The following is a 20,938-nucleotide window of genomic DNA, read 5'->3' as shown; positions in this document are numbered from 1 at the left end:
ATGCCAATCAGTGAACACAGCCAACTCTCACTTTTTAATTACGGGCTCTTTAACAGGGTGTGTGCAAGACAACTATGTGCATGTTATGAAGTATTAAATGACAATGTGCATACATATAATAAATATAAATATATTTTTTTGTTTTTATTTTTTTGACCCCTGTGTCTTTGGTTTGTTAATTTCTTACTGTCGCCAAATCATACACTGACAATTCTAATATGTTACTCTAATAAACATATGGGTCTTGATGAATTCACCGCTGTTGAAATATATTATCTGTGTGTGTTTTTAAATAGCTTTCGTGTACCTTTAGCTATTACCAGCATAACCTGAATGGCCTAATTATTATGTAACTGCACTGTGAACTCCTGTAGCTCCACAGCTGCAACAAGGAGGCTGACTGGACTGGAGGGAGGAGAGAAAACATGGCGGCCGGGTATGCTTGGTTCCTTGTGCTGGGGTCGGTTTTTCTGTGCAATCTCATGAAAACACTCCTGCCGACCATATCCTCTTTCGTAAGTTTGGGTCTATTGTTAATATATGTGAAGTTACAAAGAATAAGCTGCTGTTTTGGGGGGGATTGTTAGTGTTTTAGCTTCGTCCCTCAGACAGCAGTCCATTGTTGACTAGCTTAGCTTACTGTACAGCTAACGGATAATGCTACATGGGTGGAGTTATCCTGTGAACCCCGTCTAGTTACAACACTTAAGGGGGAAACATTTTCTGCTGCATTGTTCAAATAAAAGGAGCCAACTTTAACGTCAGGCGTTTGTGAAACTGTGTTTACATCTTAGCATTACTGCTAAAGATAGCTTAGCATAGTGCAGATCTGTTAGCTAAAACTCCAGAATAGCTTTTATTGTCTAGTAGGAGCTGTGTGACTGCTTCCAAAAGCAATAGCTTATATTACAGTGAAACTGTGTCCCCCTGTTCATTCAGTGATAGTCCTTTTTCTTTCTTCTTCTTTCAAGCTGACTAAGATGGTGCAGAAAGATGCTGAGCAGGAGAGTGAGATGAGAGCTGAAATCCAGGAGATGAAGAAGGAGCAGTCCTCCATTAGCATGATGGATGAGTTTGCTAGATATGCCAGGCTGGAGCGCAAAATCAACAAAATGACAGACAAGCTGAAAACACACGGTGAGAAACTGAAGGAGTTACTGACATAAAGAGGAAACACAATCTGCCAGGAGTCCTGAAAATTAAGTTCAATGTATAAGCGTCAGACTGCCTTTAAACAGCTTCTATTAGAAGCTGTATTTAATGATATCAGGAACATCTAGTATCTGTAATTTATATTTACAAATGGGCATTTCTATGATGTCACAATGAGAAGTGAACAAAGGCTTTACGAAGGAAGTGTTGTTTTGGATATGTATCTTTGTTACTTAGTCCACTCCTTGTATCTTCTCTTTGTTTTTAAACACACGGAAAAGTATATGGTGATCCATTGTCACCATAACTGTAGCTATAACTGTTTGTGTCTTCTACACCTGTGAGCGTTTACTACATCAGATCACTCTTTAAAACCACCACCTGCAGGAAGTAGCAGGGGGTTTTGGATAACATACTCACTTTACCCACAGCCTCAGAATTATCTTGTGACCAGACAGGAAGTGGTTAAAAAGAATTTGAGTGGGATAAACATCTACAGCAGAGCAAAGGTGTGTCAGATCAGACCCACATTGATATTTTCTTAAACATGCACACTGGCAGTTTTCAATCTCCCACGACTAAGCTATACATATACATGTGTTGTACTAGGTATGACTTGAACACATTCTTCCACCAATCCTTATTTTCTTCTAACTTCCCTGTGTCCATGACCCCCAAACAGCTGACTCACAGCCTCCACAGTTGTGTTCATGAAGGGATCACCGCTGTTTGCATGAAAAATATTTTTGTGAATTATCCAAAATGAACAAACCATTGCCCAAATGGTGAAGTAAAACAAAATGACAGTTCAATCTGACTAACAAGACATAAAAGGCCCTGGGGCTGTATAACTGAAGGCTACATCACCAAGACAATCAATCTACTGAGTCTAACAGTTACATATTTCCTCCCTTTTCCAGTGAAATCAAGAACAGCACAACAAGCCAAAATGAAATGGGTTGTCAACATTGTCTTTTATATACTGCAGGTAGGTGGCACTCATAAGTAGATGCACTAATGCATTTAGTAGTAGACTATGGTGTAACTATGAGATCCACAAAGAGCTACTTCAGTATCAAAAATGTAAGCATGGGCCATCTCTTTGATTCCACACCTCCAGTTAATGCTATTACGATTACTTTATTCTGTTAATTTTAAACATATAATGCTAGAGTTGACATTGCAAGCATAATGACAAGCTAATAAAATCCTTATCATGTGTTATGTACCTACATATTTCCCTCTTTTTAATTTGTCAGGCTGCTCTGATGATCTCCTTGATATGGAAGTATTACTCTGATCCCGTGACAGTGGTCCCCAGTAAATGGATTGCCCCTGTGGAGCGACTTGTTGCCTTCCCAACGGGAGTGGCAGGTAATCAACATGTAATTTATTGTCCCTTGGAGAAATTTCTCTCGAGGCTCAGAATTGCTGGAACTCAAAGTGTTTTTTGTATTTGATTAAATATAAGAGAATGTATTTACGGATTCAAGCAGGACACAACAAATACGCAATACACATGGTGTATAATTTCCATCAACATAACTTGGATTAGAACTTGGTTTTTATAAAAATCGTAGTATGTCATACTTTTCCTCTCTTAAACTTGTCATCAAGCTGAGTCTGTTTATTAATTCATTGACAGAGCTGTTCTCTCCTTTCAGGTGGAGTGGGAATTACGTGCTGGCTGGTGGTTTGCAACAAAGTAGTTACACTTGGTCTCCATGCTGTCAGCTAGAGATAAAAGCTGTGAGCACAAACATAAAAAACACATTGTTCTCTTAACTTATTGCTCAACATTTTGTTGATGGAAAACTACAGTTTTGTTCCATTATTGTTTTTGTCAGCTGCTCCAGGTCAACTTGTAAAAATGCAGTGCATTTTGGTGTTGGCTGTCTCATTCTGCAACATAGTACTTTGGTGTTGTTGAAATTTGTTGTGATAATTTTGTTTTAATTTGATTGTGAGATTGTTTTGACTGTATATTATTTCAAAATGTATTGAAATGCCTTTCTAATAAAAATGAACAGAAGAAAAGATTTTATTTATTGTCACTTTGCAAATTGGGAGTTGACGAATAAAAACATGTCAGGTAGTTTTCTTGAAGTAGAACTGTAATGGAGTAAAACTAAGTAGATAAACCACAATGGACTGTGTGGATCTCTTATGTCAGAAAATAATTTATTCAGAGAAATACATAAGTAAAAAAAAAACATTTGAGATTTGAGCCACAACAAACATGTATGGCATCTTAAACTTAACCAACTAATTCAGGGACCTCACTTGGACCAAAGGGCTGCTCATCAGTTTACACTATCTTTTTGGACTGCCCTTTACTCACACTGAGGGCTGCTCACTCCACCTCTCCTGGATTTCCCAGGTGATAGGCCCACAATAGAAAGTTCACAAATCCCACTGCGGAGGGCCTCCACCCTTTTTGTGATCTCGGTGCTTTCACCGGGGCTCGTATCCACGCTGCTGTAGGCAGGTCTGCCACTGTGCAGGTTCTCAATAGTTTGATTGAAGGTGTAGTTGCGTTTGATTTTAGGGAGTTTGTATCCTTCTCTCATAGGTTCGGTTGTATTCAGAGGCTTTGCTGAAATATCGGACTCGCTTTCATGTTCCTCTGGTTTCTTCTCTTCTAACACAATCGTGGCCTTGATGAATACCTCCGATGCTTCCTTCTCTTCTGTGCAGTCTCGCTCAGTTTGATGTTCTGGGCTCTTTTTGGAATACCTATTTTGCTCACTGGTGTCTGAAAACAAATATATTTGTACTTTTTCAAAAACACTGACCCAATAACAAAACAAACATTTAGCTCCTTTTCCATGCTTCTAATCATTGTAATGTTTGTGGTGTTTTCTGTGTTGTTTGTATATCCTGGTGAGAGTTGTTGGTGGATAAAAACCACTTTGGTATTTTCCTTTTCTTTCAAATGACCTTAAATGTGTGCATGCTAAGGTAGGGTTTACACTATGTGGAGTTAACTAATTACCTGCATTTATCTCAGCATCTTCTTTGTGATACTCTTCTGACGTGACATTTACAGGATCCTCTGTCTCTGGATTTTCAACTTCCAAAGAATCCTTTACTGGATTGTAACAACACTGAAACAACACACAGGCTTTATTAGTATGAGAGCAAAATCTCACATTATTTAGATGATAAAACATAAAGAAATTACAAAAAATATAAATGAAAAGTCTTCAGAGGTACAATATTTCATCATGTACCAAGTTCACAGAGGTTGCCTGCTCTTCCAGCCTCTCCTCAGTCCCAGAATCTTCTAACTCCAAAAGACTCACAGCCTCAGTGGGGAGGAGGACGAATCCATCTGTTTGATGTATGTTGCTTTCTTTGCCTGTAAATCAGGATCGAGTCTCAGAAAACAACCTCTAAGTGACAACAAATTAGAAATTGGCCAAATTGAGTTGCCAAGTAGTTTTTATGTTTGCATACCTTTTTTGGTTGATCCTTTGAGGAATCTGTGGGAGTAAATATTGTGTGTATCTAGTTCTCTCTTTCTGTCCTGTAAAGGGGGAGACAAAATCATAATGAATTTTTAGTCTGGTATCATATATCTTTCTTAAATAAGCAACCACGTGAGAGTTTGTCAGACGATATTTGAAAATCTGTTTCTGCAAAACACTGAAATAGAACATTAATAACAATCTGTAATGTTTAGTTTTCTCAGTTTTAGGAATTACAGCATCAAACACAAGCGCTGAGCCCTCAGTATCAATCAGTAGATCACTAATGGCCAGTCGTCTGAGATAAATATTGATCCATCCTAACTTAATTCTCCCACAAATGCTTAGTCTGACTTCACTTTGGATATGACATGAAAACAAATCCTGTGGTCCTGTTTGCAGATTGTGTTACTACAATGTGGAGGCCACTGCTAGTATCTCAGAAGATAACAGCTCGCCCCATAACCTTTAGCAATAATTAAAAAACAGCTTTTTTCAACTTACTTGAATTTCATTGGACAGCTGATATATCTGCTCTTGTAGAAAACAGGAAATATTTCTCGCCTCACTGATCTTTCTCTGTTCAGTGACTAATTGGCGATTGAACGATGCTCGGCACAACTCAAGATTCTTCTCCAAGTCCTAGAAAACAGGCAAGAGATGAAAAAATTGTTTTTAAATTCCTCTTCCTGTTTATTTCCCAAGTATACTAGTGGTTTAATTTAATCTACATGTTTTGACCATGGATCTGGTTTGAGTTCTGGTGGATGAGACACTGGACTCCCACACACCCATCACCATCCCACCCCACCTCTCCATACCAGTATCCTCTGTCCCTTCTCCTCCAGCTCAGTGGTGGCCTTGGACAGCATGAGGGTGAGCTCCTCCCTCTCCAGCAGGCTGTGATCCTGGCTGAGTAGCTGCAGATGCTGAAGAGCGGCCTTTGTGTTCAACAACTTATTTTCTGTGGCCTGTAGCTGCCTTGCCAGGCGGTCACGGCAGGCACGGGTCTCACGGAGCAGCCCCTGCAGGACTCGGACCTCGTTGTTGTGTTTGGTGAGGATCTGGGAACAGGGACGGCAACAAGATAATGGAGAATTGGAAGAAAGATGAGGCAAAATTCATCCGATTTTCTGCCTGGGGAGATGAACCAATAAATAGCTGGTGAAATTTGGATAATACATGGGAGTAGTTGTAGAATGCATGGTGCACACAGATAAAAGCATTCCACCTTTTAGGGATGGATAGCCACCAAAAGCCCTGTTTTTGTCTCTGAGCTTCCTGTGCACACAGTGATTTGGCAATGATTCAGATCTGACCGAGCATGGGAGACACCAGAGGGACACAACCAACCAATCGACCAACCCGTGAAATGCTGCCCTCTGAGTCTTGGAAGTGCTGCAGTGCCACCGTGTGGCGATGCTGGAGCCTCTTCAGCAGTTTGTTCTCAGTCTGTGCCTCTCTCAGCTGCTGCTGCAGATCCCACACCTGGCTCTTCAGCTCCCCGATGCGGTTCATGTGGGGAGACTGGATCCTTGGGTTTGAAACCTGCAGGGGCTTAATCGGAGGCAACCTCCGGACATGGCGGTGTGCAGCACAGTTTGTCTTCTGTTTGTAATCCACATGGGCTTTTTTATCTGAAGAGGAGACAAAAATATTTCTTATGATAATATGAGTTACACTGACTATATTTACATTATGTATAATTCTTACTACACACATATTAAAGCAGGTTAGATAAAATACCTTTCTTTTTCACAGGTGGTTTTGATCTCAGCCACTTGTCTGTTGTCTTGGCTTCTGGGGTCTTGTCTGCGCATGGGTCAGCTTGGTCTTCACAGTCAGATGAGTATTGTGCACTATCAGAGCCACGGTGCAGTTTGGAGGGAGTGGACCACCTGGAGGTGTCAGTGCTGCCGCTCACAGCATCACCATCACCCTCCTTCTTGGGAGCTGAGGCCGGCTGCATCAGGCTCTTCTGCCTCACGCACATCAACTCTTTTACAGGCTTTACCACTCTGGAGAAAAAACTACAGTTAAAAAAAAAACACAAGAGTTAACATGAACTTACATCAAATAAAATGAGTTCCTTTTGGAGCTTTCTAGCTCAAGGATCACAAAAAAATAACACATATTCTCTTTGGTCCCTATAATCCTGTTGAACTGACTGAGTTGCATAAAATAAAGTTTCCTTCATCCTCAGCTTAGGGCTCATTGGGTCTTCCTAGTTGTAACTGGTGGACCCTGAAAAATGAGAGCATCTTACCTTCTCCTTGCTTTTGAGAGGAGCTCTCTTTGTGCTCTTGTTGCTCACTACTGCAGGACAGGCAACGCTGTTATTTTCACTTAAGCTACTTGCATCCAGTTGTGAGTATTTAGTTAATAAATAAGTGGATCAATGGTTGCCATGGGCTGTTTTGTAAAGACACTCACGGTTGTCGTGGAGACGAAAAGAAAAATGATTAAAGCTCCAAACCAGCTTGGAAAAGAATCACTACTACACAACTACTGAAGTTACAAGCTATAAAATATATATGCTAGCACATCTATAGGCTAGACTATATATCAACGCAAGACACTCATTCTAATTTTATTTTTATTTTATTTTTGTATTTTGAATTAAGGTTACACAATTCCTTCCTAAACATTTTTGAAAAATACACATTTTAAATAATGAGTAATATTAATATTAATATTCTAACTAACATTGTAGATAAAAACAACAACTAGGCCCACACTACATCTAATTTACATTATCTCAGTTTCACAACCACCTCTACTGAATTAATTCAACAATTTCTCATTCTGTTTGGGATCCTAATCGAGAACCTTTAACAGGTCCGAGCTCCTGCGTTTGGAAACCAAAGACTCACAGCCTACAGTGCTGGTCAGTGCTATTTCTGTCCATATATGAACTCAGCCGGAGACCTGAGACGGACCTCACTGTCCCCGGCGCCGACAGACAGCTGAAGTTGCCAATCAGTCCGTGTGGCGCTGCGCCCCTAGGGGCCATCCCACCAATCCTGCACTGATGGAGCCTGGGGACAAAAATAGCCTCAATAGTGTGTGTGTGTGTGTGTGTGTGTGTGTGTGGGTGGGTGGGTGTTTTTGTGTGTTTGTGTGTGTGAGTGTGTGTGATCTCAGTCTCCCTCCGTCCTGGGTCCGGTCTAATAATAGAGGAGGCTGCCTGCTCCTTTAAGAGCCTACTTGTTGCAAACTACAACATATATTGTAAAATAATGGTTATCAAAGTATTCCTCGCCTCTTCATCGGGATCCACTGCGGTAAGCATCCAGCCAGTGGCTGCTTTCTCATCAGACTGAACTTTGCTGCTTGTTGCTCGCTGCTCTGAACCAGATCAGGACGTTCACCCGCACTGGCTCAACAGCGTTAAACCTCAAAATGAATGTCACTCGCCTTTCATTTCGCGTATCTAAAGCCTGATGACATGTGTGTGACTTGATTGTTGTGTGGGTTTATGCTTGAAGTGTGATTCACTGCCCCGTTTAATTACCTCGCAAGTCGACCTGATTCATATGCAGAGCTTTCTAGAACAGGGGCTCCCAAACTTGTTCATGTCTCGGACCCCGGTAACCAAACGCTTCAGACTACATGGGAGAGATTTTTGCCCACAAGAAACAGCTTTTTTAAACAATCTGTGATCATATATCTGTTGAAGCAACTGTCTACACACAAGGTGGGGTGATAACTGCTGCAGGGAGGGAGAATTCATCCTCTTGATCTACTTTTGGCAAAGCTAAATAAGCAGCTTGAACTGGCCTAGTGGTGGCATGGTGGCCCACTTGGACAGGGCTGCTGTCTCACAGCAGAGAGACCTGGTTTGTTTGTTCAGAGTTTGCTTGTTTGTAGAGCATCACTGAGTTTATGCTGGGAAAGGTTCAAGCTCCCCATACTGCAATTAAGAGATGAGTGGAGGACAATTCGTGTCTTTTCTACTAGTAAATTAATTGTTTTCAGGCTATAATTAGCAATTATTCACAGCACGAAAGCCCAAAATGAAAAGATATTCAATTCTAAATGATGAAAAGCAGCATATGCTCACACATTATAAGGTCAAACTAGCAAATAAATAACTTAAATGAGTAATAGATTATCAGAATAGTTGGTGGTTAATTTTCTGTCGATCAACTATTTATAAGAGCCTTAGTTCATATATTTATGTGGTAGGACAGAAGACTGGGAGGGAGGGAAAAGTCATGTGCCTTATTTTGAACCCATTCCACCCATGATTTGAATCATGCAGTGTGCCCCATGTTTAATCTTTAAAGTTAAATATCACAGCCTTCTCCCCACACTGTGCAATCAATATTATGCTATTAATTTTCCTCCTTCTCAGATCAAGAAGAAGCAGCAAGATGTGGTTGCCTTCCTGGAGGCTCTTAAAGTGGACTACACTCAGTTGGACATTGCGTGCAACGAGGAGAACCGCATGTGGATGAGGCAGAATGTCCCCGAGGAGAAGAAGCCCGCCAACGGCATCCCCCTGCCCCCCCAGATCTTCAACGAAGAGAGCTACTGTGGGGTGGGTATATTCACAGCAGGGACTCACTATTCTTCAGACTTGTTGTTCATTAGCCAGCGGTTGGATCCAGATGTCAATCCAAGATGTGGGGCCTCTGCAGAATAGCACAGAATGTATAAATACTTTGTGCGTAATGATTAAGTAGAAATAAAAGATGAGTGGATTTTTTATTTTTACAGAATGTTTTCTCATACTTTCCTGCAGGACTACGACACATTCTTTGATGCCAAGGAGGACAACTTAGTGTATTCTTTCCTGGGGCTGCCGCCTCCTCCTGGATCAAAGGTTGGAACTTTTTTCCGTTTTCCACTGTGTAAAAAAAAAAAAAAAAAATCTATTAAAATCTATTTTCATTTACCCCTATGCTAGGATGTAAATCTGCTGTGGTGGGACAGCATGCAATTCTGGTTTGGCTTTCAGAAATACTTAGTATAGATGTTATTGATATTATGTGATATTATGATACATTGTTAGCATTCCTTTAGGATTTTAACTGCTTGAACAATACAACTAATTCAACACCTACTTGTCTCAAACAATTTGGCAAATATCTCATTTATCATTACAAACTGTGCAATCTACTGAATTAATTTTATCGAGAAATCATCAAGGTGTTAAAAGACTTTAAAGCCCTGTGCAGAGTTTTAACTTAACACCAAACACTTGCCCATGTAATGAAGTTTTTATTATTGTGTCATGCATATAGCTTGCTTGCAGCCCGCATGGATTTACAAGACAGCCAAACTAATTTAGACCAGAGCCGGAAAGCTGCACAAGCATTTTTAAGCAACATCCAAAATACTGTGGAGAAAACCAGGGTCCATACCTCACATAATCATGTTGTCAGACTGTAATGTCTACAACAAAGCTCATAAATGACTGATAAAGCATGTCATGTTTTAATTGTAACCTATTAGAGAAATCAAAGTGAGCACGTCTAAATAGTCCATCTTATAACAACAACATAACATAACGACATCAAACTTAAATTCAAAGCATTGCAGTGTTTGATGATCTTTACACCAGAATATTTGAGGCCATTTCACAAAAAAATGTACACAAACGGACACCCTGGTGAGTTATATCAGACTGAAGAACTTCAGACTGAGGCTATAATTTTCCAAATCTGTCATGTATTTTTTATTTCACTGTTAAATATATTGAAAAGGAAACACCAATATGCATAGAGGCTGTAACTTGAAATATTGAAATAATACAATATTGGCTGGTGATCCCAGCAGTTAATTTCAAGGGCTGATTCTGTGTGATACCCTTGTGATAAACCTGATCATTTCATTGGCACAGGAGGCAGTGCAGGCCGACGAGGCGCACATTGTGGAGAACGGGACCCATGTTGAGGAAACTAATGCAGAGGGAAACCTTGATGACTCAATAGTAATGCCGTCGTTACTTCCCTCATGTTTTGTGTCTTTTCACTGTGTCTCACCTTTTCCTTTCCATCCAGTGTTACTTAACATTTTCCCCTCTGTCCAAACCTGTTGACGTGAACTGACTTTCCATTACCTCTTGTCCCAGTCATCCACTGACTAATCTTTTTGTGCTTTGCATGAGTGAAAAATTTTACTCCACAGTAACACAATGTACCGACTTGCCATTATAACACTCCGGCACTGCATCACTCAGAGGACCACAGAGTTGTGAAGCATCATGCACCTACAATCCAGTTAGTACTTTACAAAGTGAAATATGTTTGGTTTGATGTTTTGTTTCTTTATTAATGTTTTGTTCAAGGCATATGTTTAAAAAGCATTTTGTGTCTTTTACACTTCTTGGTTCCAGAGATTGTCTTAACATTTTTCCTCCCAGCTGACCTTGACTCTGCATTAACCTTTAAAATGGAATTAATATTTTTGTTGCCTCCAATTCTAAGTGAAGGACTTGCAACCAAACATTCCTCATAAGCAGGATGTTATTCCACCTATATACTTTATCTTATTGTCTTTTTTTGTCGTACTGTTTGCTAAAAACACAACTGAAGAGCCCTGCCTAGCTGAACCTTCCTCTCTCTAATCCCACAGGATTTCATTCAGTGCTGCATACAGAAAAGCGCACATTCACTTCACTTTAGCTGTATTTTGCTTCCAGCAGGATTTCAGTTGCATATCTGCTTTTACTGCTTATTTATCAAATACTGGTGACTACACTGATGAGAGGAGCAGTTCTGGAGAATTTTGGAGAATAAGCTTATTTGCTTGTGAAGCTATCACCAGCAGCCTGGTAGCTCAGCTTAGCAAAAAGACTGGTGGAAACAGCTAGCTTGGCTCTGTCCAAAGATATCAAAATCCACAGACTAGCACCAATAAAGCTCTAAAATAAATCTGTCTGAAAAAAAATCAGACATTAATGTTGAGAGCTTGTACAATTCGGTGCAGGTCCAGATAATAATCCAGATGTGGTGGAAGAAAATGTTAGGCATTAGCGGAGGTATGCGCTCTGATGAGTGCTTCTAGTTTAATCTGTAATAGTCTGGCACATTACACCTCATAAACCAGAAAACTGTTACTCATACACTCAAATTATTGCACGGATTAAAGAAACACCATAGGAAGGCTAGCTGTTTCCATATGTTTCCAGCCTTTGTGCTAAGCTAAGATAAACTAACTGACCACTGAGAGTAGTGATTAAGTGTGAACTATTCCTTTAAGGCCATGACTGATTTTCACCTGTGACAATTCATGATGCAGCATTCCAAACATCTGATTTCCATGAAGGGTACTGACACTTAAGTCTCCTCCTTTTAACTGCTACTCCTCCTTCCCTCCTCCGCTTTATTCCCAGGATTAACTATCACCTACATTTTAAGCTTCTGAACCTTCACAACTGATGAACTCACAGTCGTGGTGCAGTTTCAAGCACTACCTGAACAACTATGCAATTAATATTCAAATTTTTTTTTTAATCACATCATTTGTTGCCCTTGATCACCAGTTGTTGTTTTCGCCTCACAATAAGGAGGTTCCAGTGGAGGAGCGTAACGGGGATGCACACAGCAAGGAGGAGCAGGCACAGGCAGCAGATGAGAAGGAGGAAGGTGAGGAGGAGGGGGAGGTAGCAGAAGGAGAGACTGCAGATGATGAAGCCATGGAGGAAGAAACAGCAGGAGACAAAGGCCCCGCAGAGGAGGAGGAGGCATTGGAGGAAACAGACGAGGTCACAGAAGACACAGTAATTGCCACTTAGCTAGAATCCAGCCTCCCCGCTGTTTTGCCTCTCCCTCCGTTTCTTGAGTGTTTTGAACGTCTTCTTCCTCCACCTTCCCATCATTCCTGGAATGCTCTGTTTTTCTCCCCTCAGTATCTACACTTTCCTTTTAATGTTGTCTCTTTCCTCCACATCAAGGGTTTGCCTCCTTTTTAAGTTCCTGTTTCCCCTGTACTGCATCTCCTCCTCGAGTCTCCCTCTGGATTCAATCGTTTACTAACCCACGATTTGCAACATTCCTCTTCAACTTTCCCAATTTGTCCCTTTAGCACCACTGGACGTTTAACCTGTTTTTTGTGACTTTCTATGTGTTTCTGTTCACATTTAATTTACCTTCATTTCTCACTTCGCTTTATATCTTACTCCTGACACTGTTACCACTTGTCTTGATGGTTCAACCCACATTGCACCGCAAACACATTCACCATTAACAGTCCTGTTCATGGTGTGTCGGTGTGTCTCAGTTTGGATATTCAGTCAATACTGCTACAATACTGAAGTGTCTGTCTCCTCTTTCAGCAGGCTAATGCAGAGGAAGAACAGGTGAGTTCCTGGAAAGCTTATGAGCACTCAGTTCAAAGGTGAAAGCGACTGTGTATTCAGTGATTTTCTTCTCTTTTCTTTAACAGGAGGAAGCTGATGATGACAGGGTAAGAAGGGACTCTGTGTGTTCTTGGTGCCAAATGTGAAGGGTGTAGACGTCATATATGTTTAATTATTTCAAGCTATTATTACACACATGATTAATTGCATACCATGGAGTGCATGTGAAATACATTCAGTGGATGTTCATGAACTAATACTTTCTTGTCTTAGCAGTAGTTGCTGGTTTAGAGTCAGTGCTATGACCTGTCTTCACCGGCGCTGCCCAGCCATGTCGGTTTGCCAGATCCTTAATCTGAGAATGTCGCCTAAGATAATAAGCACTAACATGAGCTGAACTTGTAGGGTTTGAAAGCTGAGTCTGAAAGCCAGATTAATAATCATGTAACAAAAGTCTTCCTTCATAATGATAGTGGATATCACAAACTGCTTTGCATTGTTTTTCAAACAGTAGTCTCTTTGCTCAAGCAGTACGCTACTTTTTTTTGTGTCCATATATGTTATGTTATATGTTATGATATATGTTTGAAATTTTCATTTCCCTCACTTCCACACCACAAATATAATGAGTAGTAGTACTCATTATTCCTAATGTCCAGTACCTTTGGCAGAAGATGGGCAGCTATATTGACTATGGCTGGTCTTTTTTTCCTAAGCTACTTTTCACCAGTGTAGTAGCTGCTCATGCTAATGTGGGATTGGAGTACTTTTTGTTTAAATTTTGTAGCCTCTAAAACAATCATCTGAATGTCAGCATTTTAACGTCTTTTGGGCAATTTGTTAGGAAAACAACTCTTGTGGTAGAAATGCATGTCATGAACCATTCATACCAACTAATTTAACCTTAAACCTTTACAGCACTGAAAAAAATATCTATGACGAGACATTTTGAGGATGATTGTTGATTTAACTGTTGATTTGCCCCTCAAAATACACAAATATATTCAGAAATGCTACCATTAACTTTGAGCTCGAGGCTTTGGCAGTTGGTTTTTACTGTGAAACATACTCCAACTTTATAGCTCACACTGCAGTGATTGGCTGATCCACACATCTATATCCATCTGCTACTTAAGGTGGCTGAAGAAGTAACACATTTCCTCAGTCCATTTAAATCACTTCACTCGATTCACATCACTTAGATGCAACAGTTTCAGAGGTCCTTCTGCTGGTGTTCACACCAGCCATGTTCCTCGTGCACACGCCATATGGCATTTGACCACTTCTTTGCCCTTTTGTCCATCTCTTGGTTTGCTCCCTCCAGGAGGAAGAGGATTTGCAGTCAGAGGTAACTGTGCGTCGGTGATCGTCTCTCTCTGCGGTTCCTCCCTATAGTCATCAGCAGTGTGGGTTTGATGGTGCAGAGGTCAGGGGAGGCTGCTCTGGTTGAGTTAGGGTGGCGGGGAGGGGGTCTTGGTCTGCTGTTCCCACTCATCTGTATTCTCTTTGATTTGCTCACTTCAAGACTACACCTTTCATTTCCCCCCTCTCTATTTGTTCTCTCTTCATCACTCTCCTCCATTTTTATTTTTTCTATTTTGTTTACCTCTCTCTCTCTCTCTGCTAACATCCCATTCCTCATTTCTCCCCAGTCCTGTTGCTGCTTCCTGACAACCTCAACTATCCCCGTAGTTTCCATCCTAAATCAGAAGACTGTTCTGTAGCGCATGCCTGTGGTGCTCTTTTGCTCCCCACACAGCCTGCTGACCTGCTATCTGTTATTTCTTATAGGAGGAAGAAGAGCTACGACAGCTTGAGGTAGATTCATGTAATATTTTTTTTACCTGCCCCTAGCCCTCTTCAGTTCGTCTTGTCTTTTTTCACCTGTCCCTTGTAGTCATCAAGCTATTCAGCTTTCTTCTTCACTAGTCGTTAGTACATCTTGTCTCACCGAGGATATTCCAGAAGGTCTAAGGGTATTTGCGCAGTTTGCCATGCTGTCAGGCCAAAAGGGACCAATCACATAGCTAGACGAGCAGCAAGGCATCTGTGGTAACAAAGTTCAGAGTTCGAATAAAATGTAAGATACTTGACAACACTGTTGGCCATACCAAGAGGTTTTGCTTGTAGCCTCAAGTGTGTGCTCTCTATCTGCACTTATATATGTAGTGATGCAGTGATGAATAAACTATGGCCTCCAGTGATTGTCAAAAAGAAATTGCCAATATAAAAAATCATAATTATAAAATAATAATGTAATTTACTTCGTAATGTAAAGTCCCTTTCATCACTTATGTTACATTAGTTCCATCTATTGAATTTTGAATTTACAATATGTCTTAATGACTCTCTACCTCATATATACACATTTGAGCATGCACTCACACACAGGGATGTAGTTTCCACTGTGGGTTTGGGGGTGGGGTTGGTGTCCCTCTCACTTTTTAAAATCTTATTTTTTTAACTCACTTTTACAGTTTCAGTTTGATTTACTGACTACAATATCTTTGAACAGTGTCTTACTCTCTAATAATCCAGATGACAGAATACTGATTCATTTATAGCCTTCAATTATCACTGTGTGCTGACACTGAGCTTCATCATCAGCTGTAAATTCTCTGTGGACCTTTTTTTGCCCAGGGTTTTGTCAGGGGACACACAGGAAGACCACTGATTTACTGATTTCATTGTGCCCCTCTCCATTAATGAAACCAAAGTTACGCACTTGCTCGCACACTGTTTTTCACAAGGAACATAAATATCTGACCACAAGGTTGCAAGTTTCAATACTCTTTCAGTGATCAGTTTGACACTTTTCCACACAGCACTTAACTCAAGGTTAGACCCCTGGAGATTTCAGTACTGACCAAACTTGAAATAAGGATCCACATGCTTTAGAGTGCAGTTAATCCAGGATAAAAAAAAAAAAAAATCTGGTTAAATCGTCTGTAGAGTGCTGTGTTGAAAGGTCTCTGCCTCTCTGAGACATTCCAGCCTCTGCCTGATCTTCTGTCTCGTATGCTCCACTGCTTTGCTTTGCTTTGCCTTCTCTCCTTTCCACCTTTCCATCTATTTTGTTGTTGTTGTCCTTCCTTTCTTGCAGGAGCAAGACGAACAAGGCAGTGAGGTAGTTTCTTGTGGTTTGTGGCGTCTTGTATTGTTTTGTATTTTGGCCTTATCGACTAGAGAGTTTCACTGTCCTCCCTCCTACTTCTCTCTCTCTCTCTCTGTGCTGCATGGACTTGTAGATTTTTTTTTCCATAGAGATGCCTGATGGTGTGCAGCATGATGAATATGACAATATTTTACTTGAACTTTAGGTGGATTAAGTGAGGTAACAGAAATAGCAGTCATATACAGGCCATTAGGTTGGGTATTATCATAACTTCCTGTTGATGTTCACATACTAAACACCACCTGATTTAATCTTCCATAGGAAGAAGAAGAGGCTGAAGTACAAGAGGTATATTTGGATTTCACCGTCTCCATGTTTTGCATGGTGTGAATCCTGTTGGGACTTGGGACTGGATTTTTTTGCATGATTTGATTGCATACAAAGACTGTATGTACAGGTTTATGTTAACTTTTCTACTGTCTCTCCCCAAGGCTGTCTTGCATCATGCGGTTCAGTGCACAATTACTTCAGAGATGACGCCACACAGGATTTGTTGTTAGTGAGGTGTTGTAGTGGGGGTTACGAAACATTCATGTAGGCATTTTCTCTGAGCCTGCCAAGACAGTTTTCCTTTTTTTGTTTTGATTCCTTAAGAACAGGTGGAAAGTTGTGTTGTGTTGTTTGTCTCTGCCTGTGTGCACATGAGCATAACTTGGACATGTTCTCACTTTAGTTATGTTGCACGGTCAGGGGACACACTGACTTGACAGGGGGGACGTGCTCTTTTCTTTCTTCTTCTTTTTTTTTTTTTTTTTTAAGAAGTCATGGCTTTTGCTTCTTTTTGCCAAGAGCACTGACACAAAGTGGATGTGACAAGTTCCAAAGAGGATGGAGGAGATGGAGCACCTCTTGTACTGCGCAATACTAAGAGGGAAAACAGTACAGAAAAATATGTATGTTGCTGCCAAATTTGTTTCCAGGTGGTGTAGGTCTGTTTGTGTGACAGTGTTTTGGTACTAACTACCTTTAGTTGTACCACTAGATGGAACCGAGTGGCAGCTAATTATGGGTAATGATGTCAACTCCCTTTGTCCCTCGGTGAGCGTGTTGTTTACTGCAAGACGGCAGTTATCAAACTGTGCTAACAAGGAAGAGTCAGAGCAGCTTGAGGGATTTCACTTAAATGCAACATATAACAACATGTAGTAACATAGTTAAAACATCTTATATGGTGCCCCCTGTCTTAAGGACCACTCTTGTCTCACACAGGTCATCTCAGAATATACAGATATCCACAGGTCATTAGTTTCCTTAGTCTCTCTCATTCCTTCTGACTGCACTTCTCTCGGATCACTTCTCCATTTTTAACCCGCCCCTCGCTACAGCCACTAACATGTGAAGTCCTCTCACCTTCCTGCCATTTGGACCATGACTTCACACTGCCCCCTTCTTTCTTTCTTTTTCTTTTTAATGTGTCAAAGGAAGAAGAAGAAGACTTGGAAGAACCACAGGTAGTATTACAGCGCAAAGAACTGCTTGATCTGCCTGCAAAAACTTGTTGTTGTGGATCTGTGTGGAACACAAAAACACATTAAAAAGAACATCTTGATAGTTCAGCCCCAGTAATGACTGGTTTATGTTGGATTTAGTAGTCTGGGTGGGGAGCAGCAAGAGACACAATAGTTGTTTTAGAGGGAAGCCTTTTTTTATGCAATCTCTGTCAGATGAATCATTGCTTTTAATTATGCAACAACCCAAGCATCTCCAACTGTAATCTTTTTTCTTAAATCCATGAATCCCCCCTGCAGTGGATCTGACACAGATCAATGAGGTGAAGGGGATGAAAGCAATAGGCCGCCCCAATTTTCACTGGGATTGTTTGTTTTGGAACAGAAATGACTGATTTTGCCACCAGAACAATTTAAGAAGTAGTATAATAACCTAAGGAACTTAAAACACTGACTTTAGTACATTCTTGCTGATCCTCTACCTCGGTCATCTTTTATTGCTTCCCTTAACTCCGTGATTATTTCTTTTACCAGGAGGAAGAGGCTGAGTAATTAAAGCCAGGAGATGTGGATGATGTTGACTTACAACTGTCAAGGTAAATTGCTTCTTCTCTCACTGCTGTCTTGTTTTAATGCTTCTGCTTTACCACTGGAGGGCAGTGCAACATAATGTGAGCTGGTTGAAAACATCACCATGAATAAGTCCCCTTTCATATTTGGCATTTATGTAACCAGATTAATTAAACAGATAATCCCGTATTCTTCTGTGTGCCTCTTTGCCCCTGCAGTCAAATCAAAGGCCACTGTATTACTCAATGTGTCTGCTTTATCTTCACTATACACTGTCCCTATGAAGCAGTAATAATATTCATTATAATGTAATGTTCTTGCCTTTACATATAGGACGCATAAATCTGCCGATACTCTCCTTGCTTCACCTTGGTTGTCTTTTGTTTTCCGTTGACTTGCACTTTGAGATGTTCAGTCAGAGGAAACAAAATAATGCAGCAGCCTGTTTACAGGGGGAACTGCCACTACTGTCTCCATCTGCAAACAGCTTCAGTGAGCACACACAGTGCCTGGGGAGCATCTGGAGCTGTAACAAAAACATCTCACAATTCCTTTTTTTTTTGGTGTCCCTCTGAGGCAGTGATAGTGATGATGATGATGGTGACGATAATAATAATAATAATGCTAATCTTCAAAGCCTGTTCCTCAGTTCCTCTGTGCGTGTCAGGCAACTATGACCCACTGCAGGAAGAGCTACAATGTGGGCTTTGAAGGAATGGCAATGATTCTCTCCCTCCTCCCTCTGCTGTCTCCCAACCCCTGCGAGCCCCTGTCACGCCTTGTTAGAGGAAGCTGCTAAGTGAGCTTCAGATTTGCCTCCAGAGGAGCGGGCTGGCTGGGTGGCACAGCTGTAGCGGTAGTGGTGGCTCCCTCAGCCACCACAGACAACTCAGAAATGTGTGACCTCAATTTTTTTTTTTATTTGTTTGTCTTGTGTTTCAGCCTGAAGGAGCCTCCTGTTCAGCCTCTCCCTGACCCCTGATGCTTGACCCCCTCAGACCGCCCCTGCCACCACTCCCCAAGGCCGCACTGGACCCCCACTGGAAACCATCAGACATGTGCTTGAAGGCGCCAAACTGAGAAGTCCTAACCCTACATTTGCAACCCCCATCCCTTTTGACTGCAATGTTGACTTAATTTTTATATTTTGCGTGTAGAGTCATTCTGTAATGAAAATGTGCAGAGTAGCTTAGAGCTGTCGGCTTGTTTTTAATGAGGAGCTTTTGTAAAATGCACCAACAGTTATTTTGTTAAATTCAAACATATTTCTCATGTTTTACTTTTAGAGATTCTAGTTTTCTAACACAAAGAGGCAGTGACCTTTTCAAATAAAATACTACCCTGGCATACCTTAGCTTGTGCCCTCTGGCGTTCAGATTCAAAGGTTCACAACTCACTCTCTAGCAAGTGTCCTGTACTTTTATTACGATGTTGTGCCTTGATGACTCCTTCCATCAGCTGAATGTATGAATGCAAACTAAGACTTCTAATGGCCACATGAGAAAGGAAATACACACATACTACAGGATTGCAAACTACTACACCACCACTACAATTACTTCTGCCAATACTGCTGTCTAATCAATGCACTTTGTTGAATGAAGAGTAAAACATGTGACTAAGACCGTCCTGGATGCAATTGAAAATGCAATAAAGTAGACTGGTAAAAAAAAACACCCTCTGTGGCTCTATTTTGTTTTATTTTAAGCTCTTTTGTTGGCATATTTATGAATCAATGGATCATTGTGCTGTGTGAGCAGTGTTGGGGCCAACAGGAAAGCTAATGCCTTGTCCCTGGAGATTCTGAATAGAGGTGGAGAACTTACACAGTTATTATTAGATGACATGGGAAAAAATGACCAGGCATGTACTGCAGTTATCTCATTATACCATCTAAGCATTGTTAATATGCTAAATTTACTTATAATAGCTTGTCATCGACACAGGACCACCACTGTACAGGAACTAAAAATAACAACTGAGGAATTTGCTCATTGTTTAATTTGAGAATGAAGACACAAACAGATGGAAAGTTTGGTGTAGAGTTGGAAGGTGCAGTAATGGAAGAAGTGCTCTGATGCTTTACTTAAGTAAAAGTACAGAGGTATTAAAAGCAAAATGTGCTAAGTATAGAAAGTATATGTACTCATTAGAGAGAAAAATAAGTGACTGATATTTTAAACAGTGAGTTACATTATTAGGTTGTGAATAATAATATAATAATGCATCATTGTTTAAGCAGCATTTTATTGTTGTACCTGGTCAGGGTGATGCCTATGTTAACTACTTTACACACAATTTGATAGTTTAGGCCTAGAGGTCAAGTCCTCCTCAGAGACTAACAACAAATCTGTGGGTTCATGAGATGATTAAATGATTAAATGATAAAACAGAGGTCTGCTACACAGACTTGGATTACTTTGTGTATGTATGTGACTTTTTATAAGGCGCTTACCATTCAAAAAAGTTAGCAACCACCGGTTTAATCTTTAACAATACATTGTATTATCATAAGCTTATGATATGTGTCTTGATGTAAAATCTTCACCAGAACAACAAATAACTATAGCTATCAAATACATGTAGTAAAACATGTAATATTTGCCTCTGCTTTGTAGTGGAGCTGAAGTCTCAAGTAGCATAAAATGGAAACCACTCAGCTACATGTACTTCAAAACTATACTAAAATACATCATTTGAGTAAATGTACTTTCTACGGGAAAGATGTTTTTGGTAAAGCACTGAACACAAACCAGATGTGTCACTGGCTTTGACAAAATCTGTTTTCATTTGGTAAGAAAAAAAAAAACAAAAA

At 40.5% G+C, this 20,938-nt stretch overlaps 3 protein-coding genes and 1 long non-coding RNA gene across 58 annotated transcripts in view; 2 read left to right on the top strand and 2 right to left on the bottom strand.

Moving 5' to 3' along the window:
• Nucleotides 1-374: 374 nt before the first annotated feature.
• Nucleotides 375-3,196, top strand: get1 (guided entry of tail-anchored proteins factor 1). Its single transcript, XM_071472033.1, has 5 exons — nt 375-515; nt 972-1,137; nt 2,073-2,140; nt 2,412-2,526; nt 2,817-3,196. The coding sequence occupies exons 1-5, from the start codon at nt 426-428 to the stop codon at nt 2,888-2,890; spliced, it is 513 nt and encodes a 170-aa protein (XP_071328134.1). The 5' UTR covers nt 375-425; the 3' UTR covers nt 2,891-3,196.
• A 105-nt stretch (nt 3,197-3,301) lies between these two features.
• On the bottom strand, nt 3,302-9,253 carry LOC139614599 (lebercilin-like protein). Of its 6 annotated transcripts, none has more exons than XM_071471971.1 (9): nt 9,193-9,253; nt 6,369-6,652; nt 5,988-6,259; nt 5,444-5,686; nt 5,127-5,264; nt 4,612-4,681; nt 4,386-4,513; nt 4,148-4,259; nt 3,302-3,907 (listed from the first exon to the last, which is right to left on the bottom strand). In XM_071471971.1, exons 1-9 carry the CDS (start codon nt 9,213-9,215, stop codon nt 3,486-3,488), a joined length of 1,692 nt encoding a protein of 563 aa, XP_071328072.1. In that variant the 5' UTR covers nt 9,216-9,253; the 3' UTR covers nt 3,302-3,485. The 6 variants fall into 6 exon arrangements, with proteins under 6 accessions (XP_071328072.1, XP_071328071.1, XP_071328069.1 ...); XM_071471970.1 differs by lacking the exon at nt 9,193-9,253 and adding an exon at nt 7,562-7,691 and having other exon boundaries at nt 6,369-6,640; XM_071471968.1 differs by lacking the exon at nt 9,193-9,253 and adding an exon at nt 7,496-7,635 and having other exon boundaries at nt 6,369-6,640.
• On the top strand, nt 7,772-19,797 carry sh3bgr (SH3 domain binding glutamate-rich protein). Of its 50 annotated transcripts, none has more exons than XM_071471980.1 (13): nt 7,772-7,906; nt 8,980-9,165; nt 9,370-9,450; nt 10,471-10,560; nt 12,139-12,336; nt 12,907-12,930; nt 13,017-13,037; nt 14,255-14,278; nt 14,722-14,748; nt 16,367-16,393; nt 17,527-17,556; nt 18,088-18,149; nt 19,066-19,797. In XM_071471980.1, exons 1-12 carry the CDS (start codon nt 7,862-7,864, stop codon nt 18,103-18,105), a joined length of 771 nt encoding a protein of 256 aa, XP_071328081.1. In that variant the 5' UTR covers nt 7,772-7,861; the 3' UTR covers nt 18,106-18,149; nt 19,066-19,797. The 50 variants fall into 50 exon arrangements, with proteins under 50 accessions (XP_071328081.1, XP_071328080.1, XP_071328110.1 ...); XM_071471979.1 differs by having other exon boundaries at nt 12,139-12,351; XM_071472009.1 differs by lacking the exon at nt 12,139-12,336 and having other exon boundaries at nt 12,910-12,930.
• The window catches only part of LOC139614611 (uncharacterized), a 73,364-nt gene continuing 61,785 nt past the window's right edge, over nt 9,360-20,938 (bottom strand). The window contains exon 3 of the long non-coding RNA XR_011687102.1: nt 9,360-9,474. This is a non-coding gene — a long non-coding RNA (uncharacterized lncRNA). The remainder of the gene's footprint in view (nt 9,475-20,938) is intronic.

The sequence above is a fragment of the Trachinotus anak genome, unplaced genomic scaffold (assembly GCF_046630095.1).
Source record: "Trachinotus anak isolate AG129_WGS33_773 ecotype Australia unplaced genomic scaffold, CSIRO_AGI_Tana_v1 ptg000034l, whole genome shotgun sequence".
NCBI lineage: Eukaryota > Metazoa > Chordata > Actinopteri > Carangiformes > Carangidae > Trachinotus > Trachinotus anak.
The sequence above is the reverse complement of the archived record's forward strand: the minus strand, read 5'-3'. Positions and strand labels throughout refer to the sequence as shown.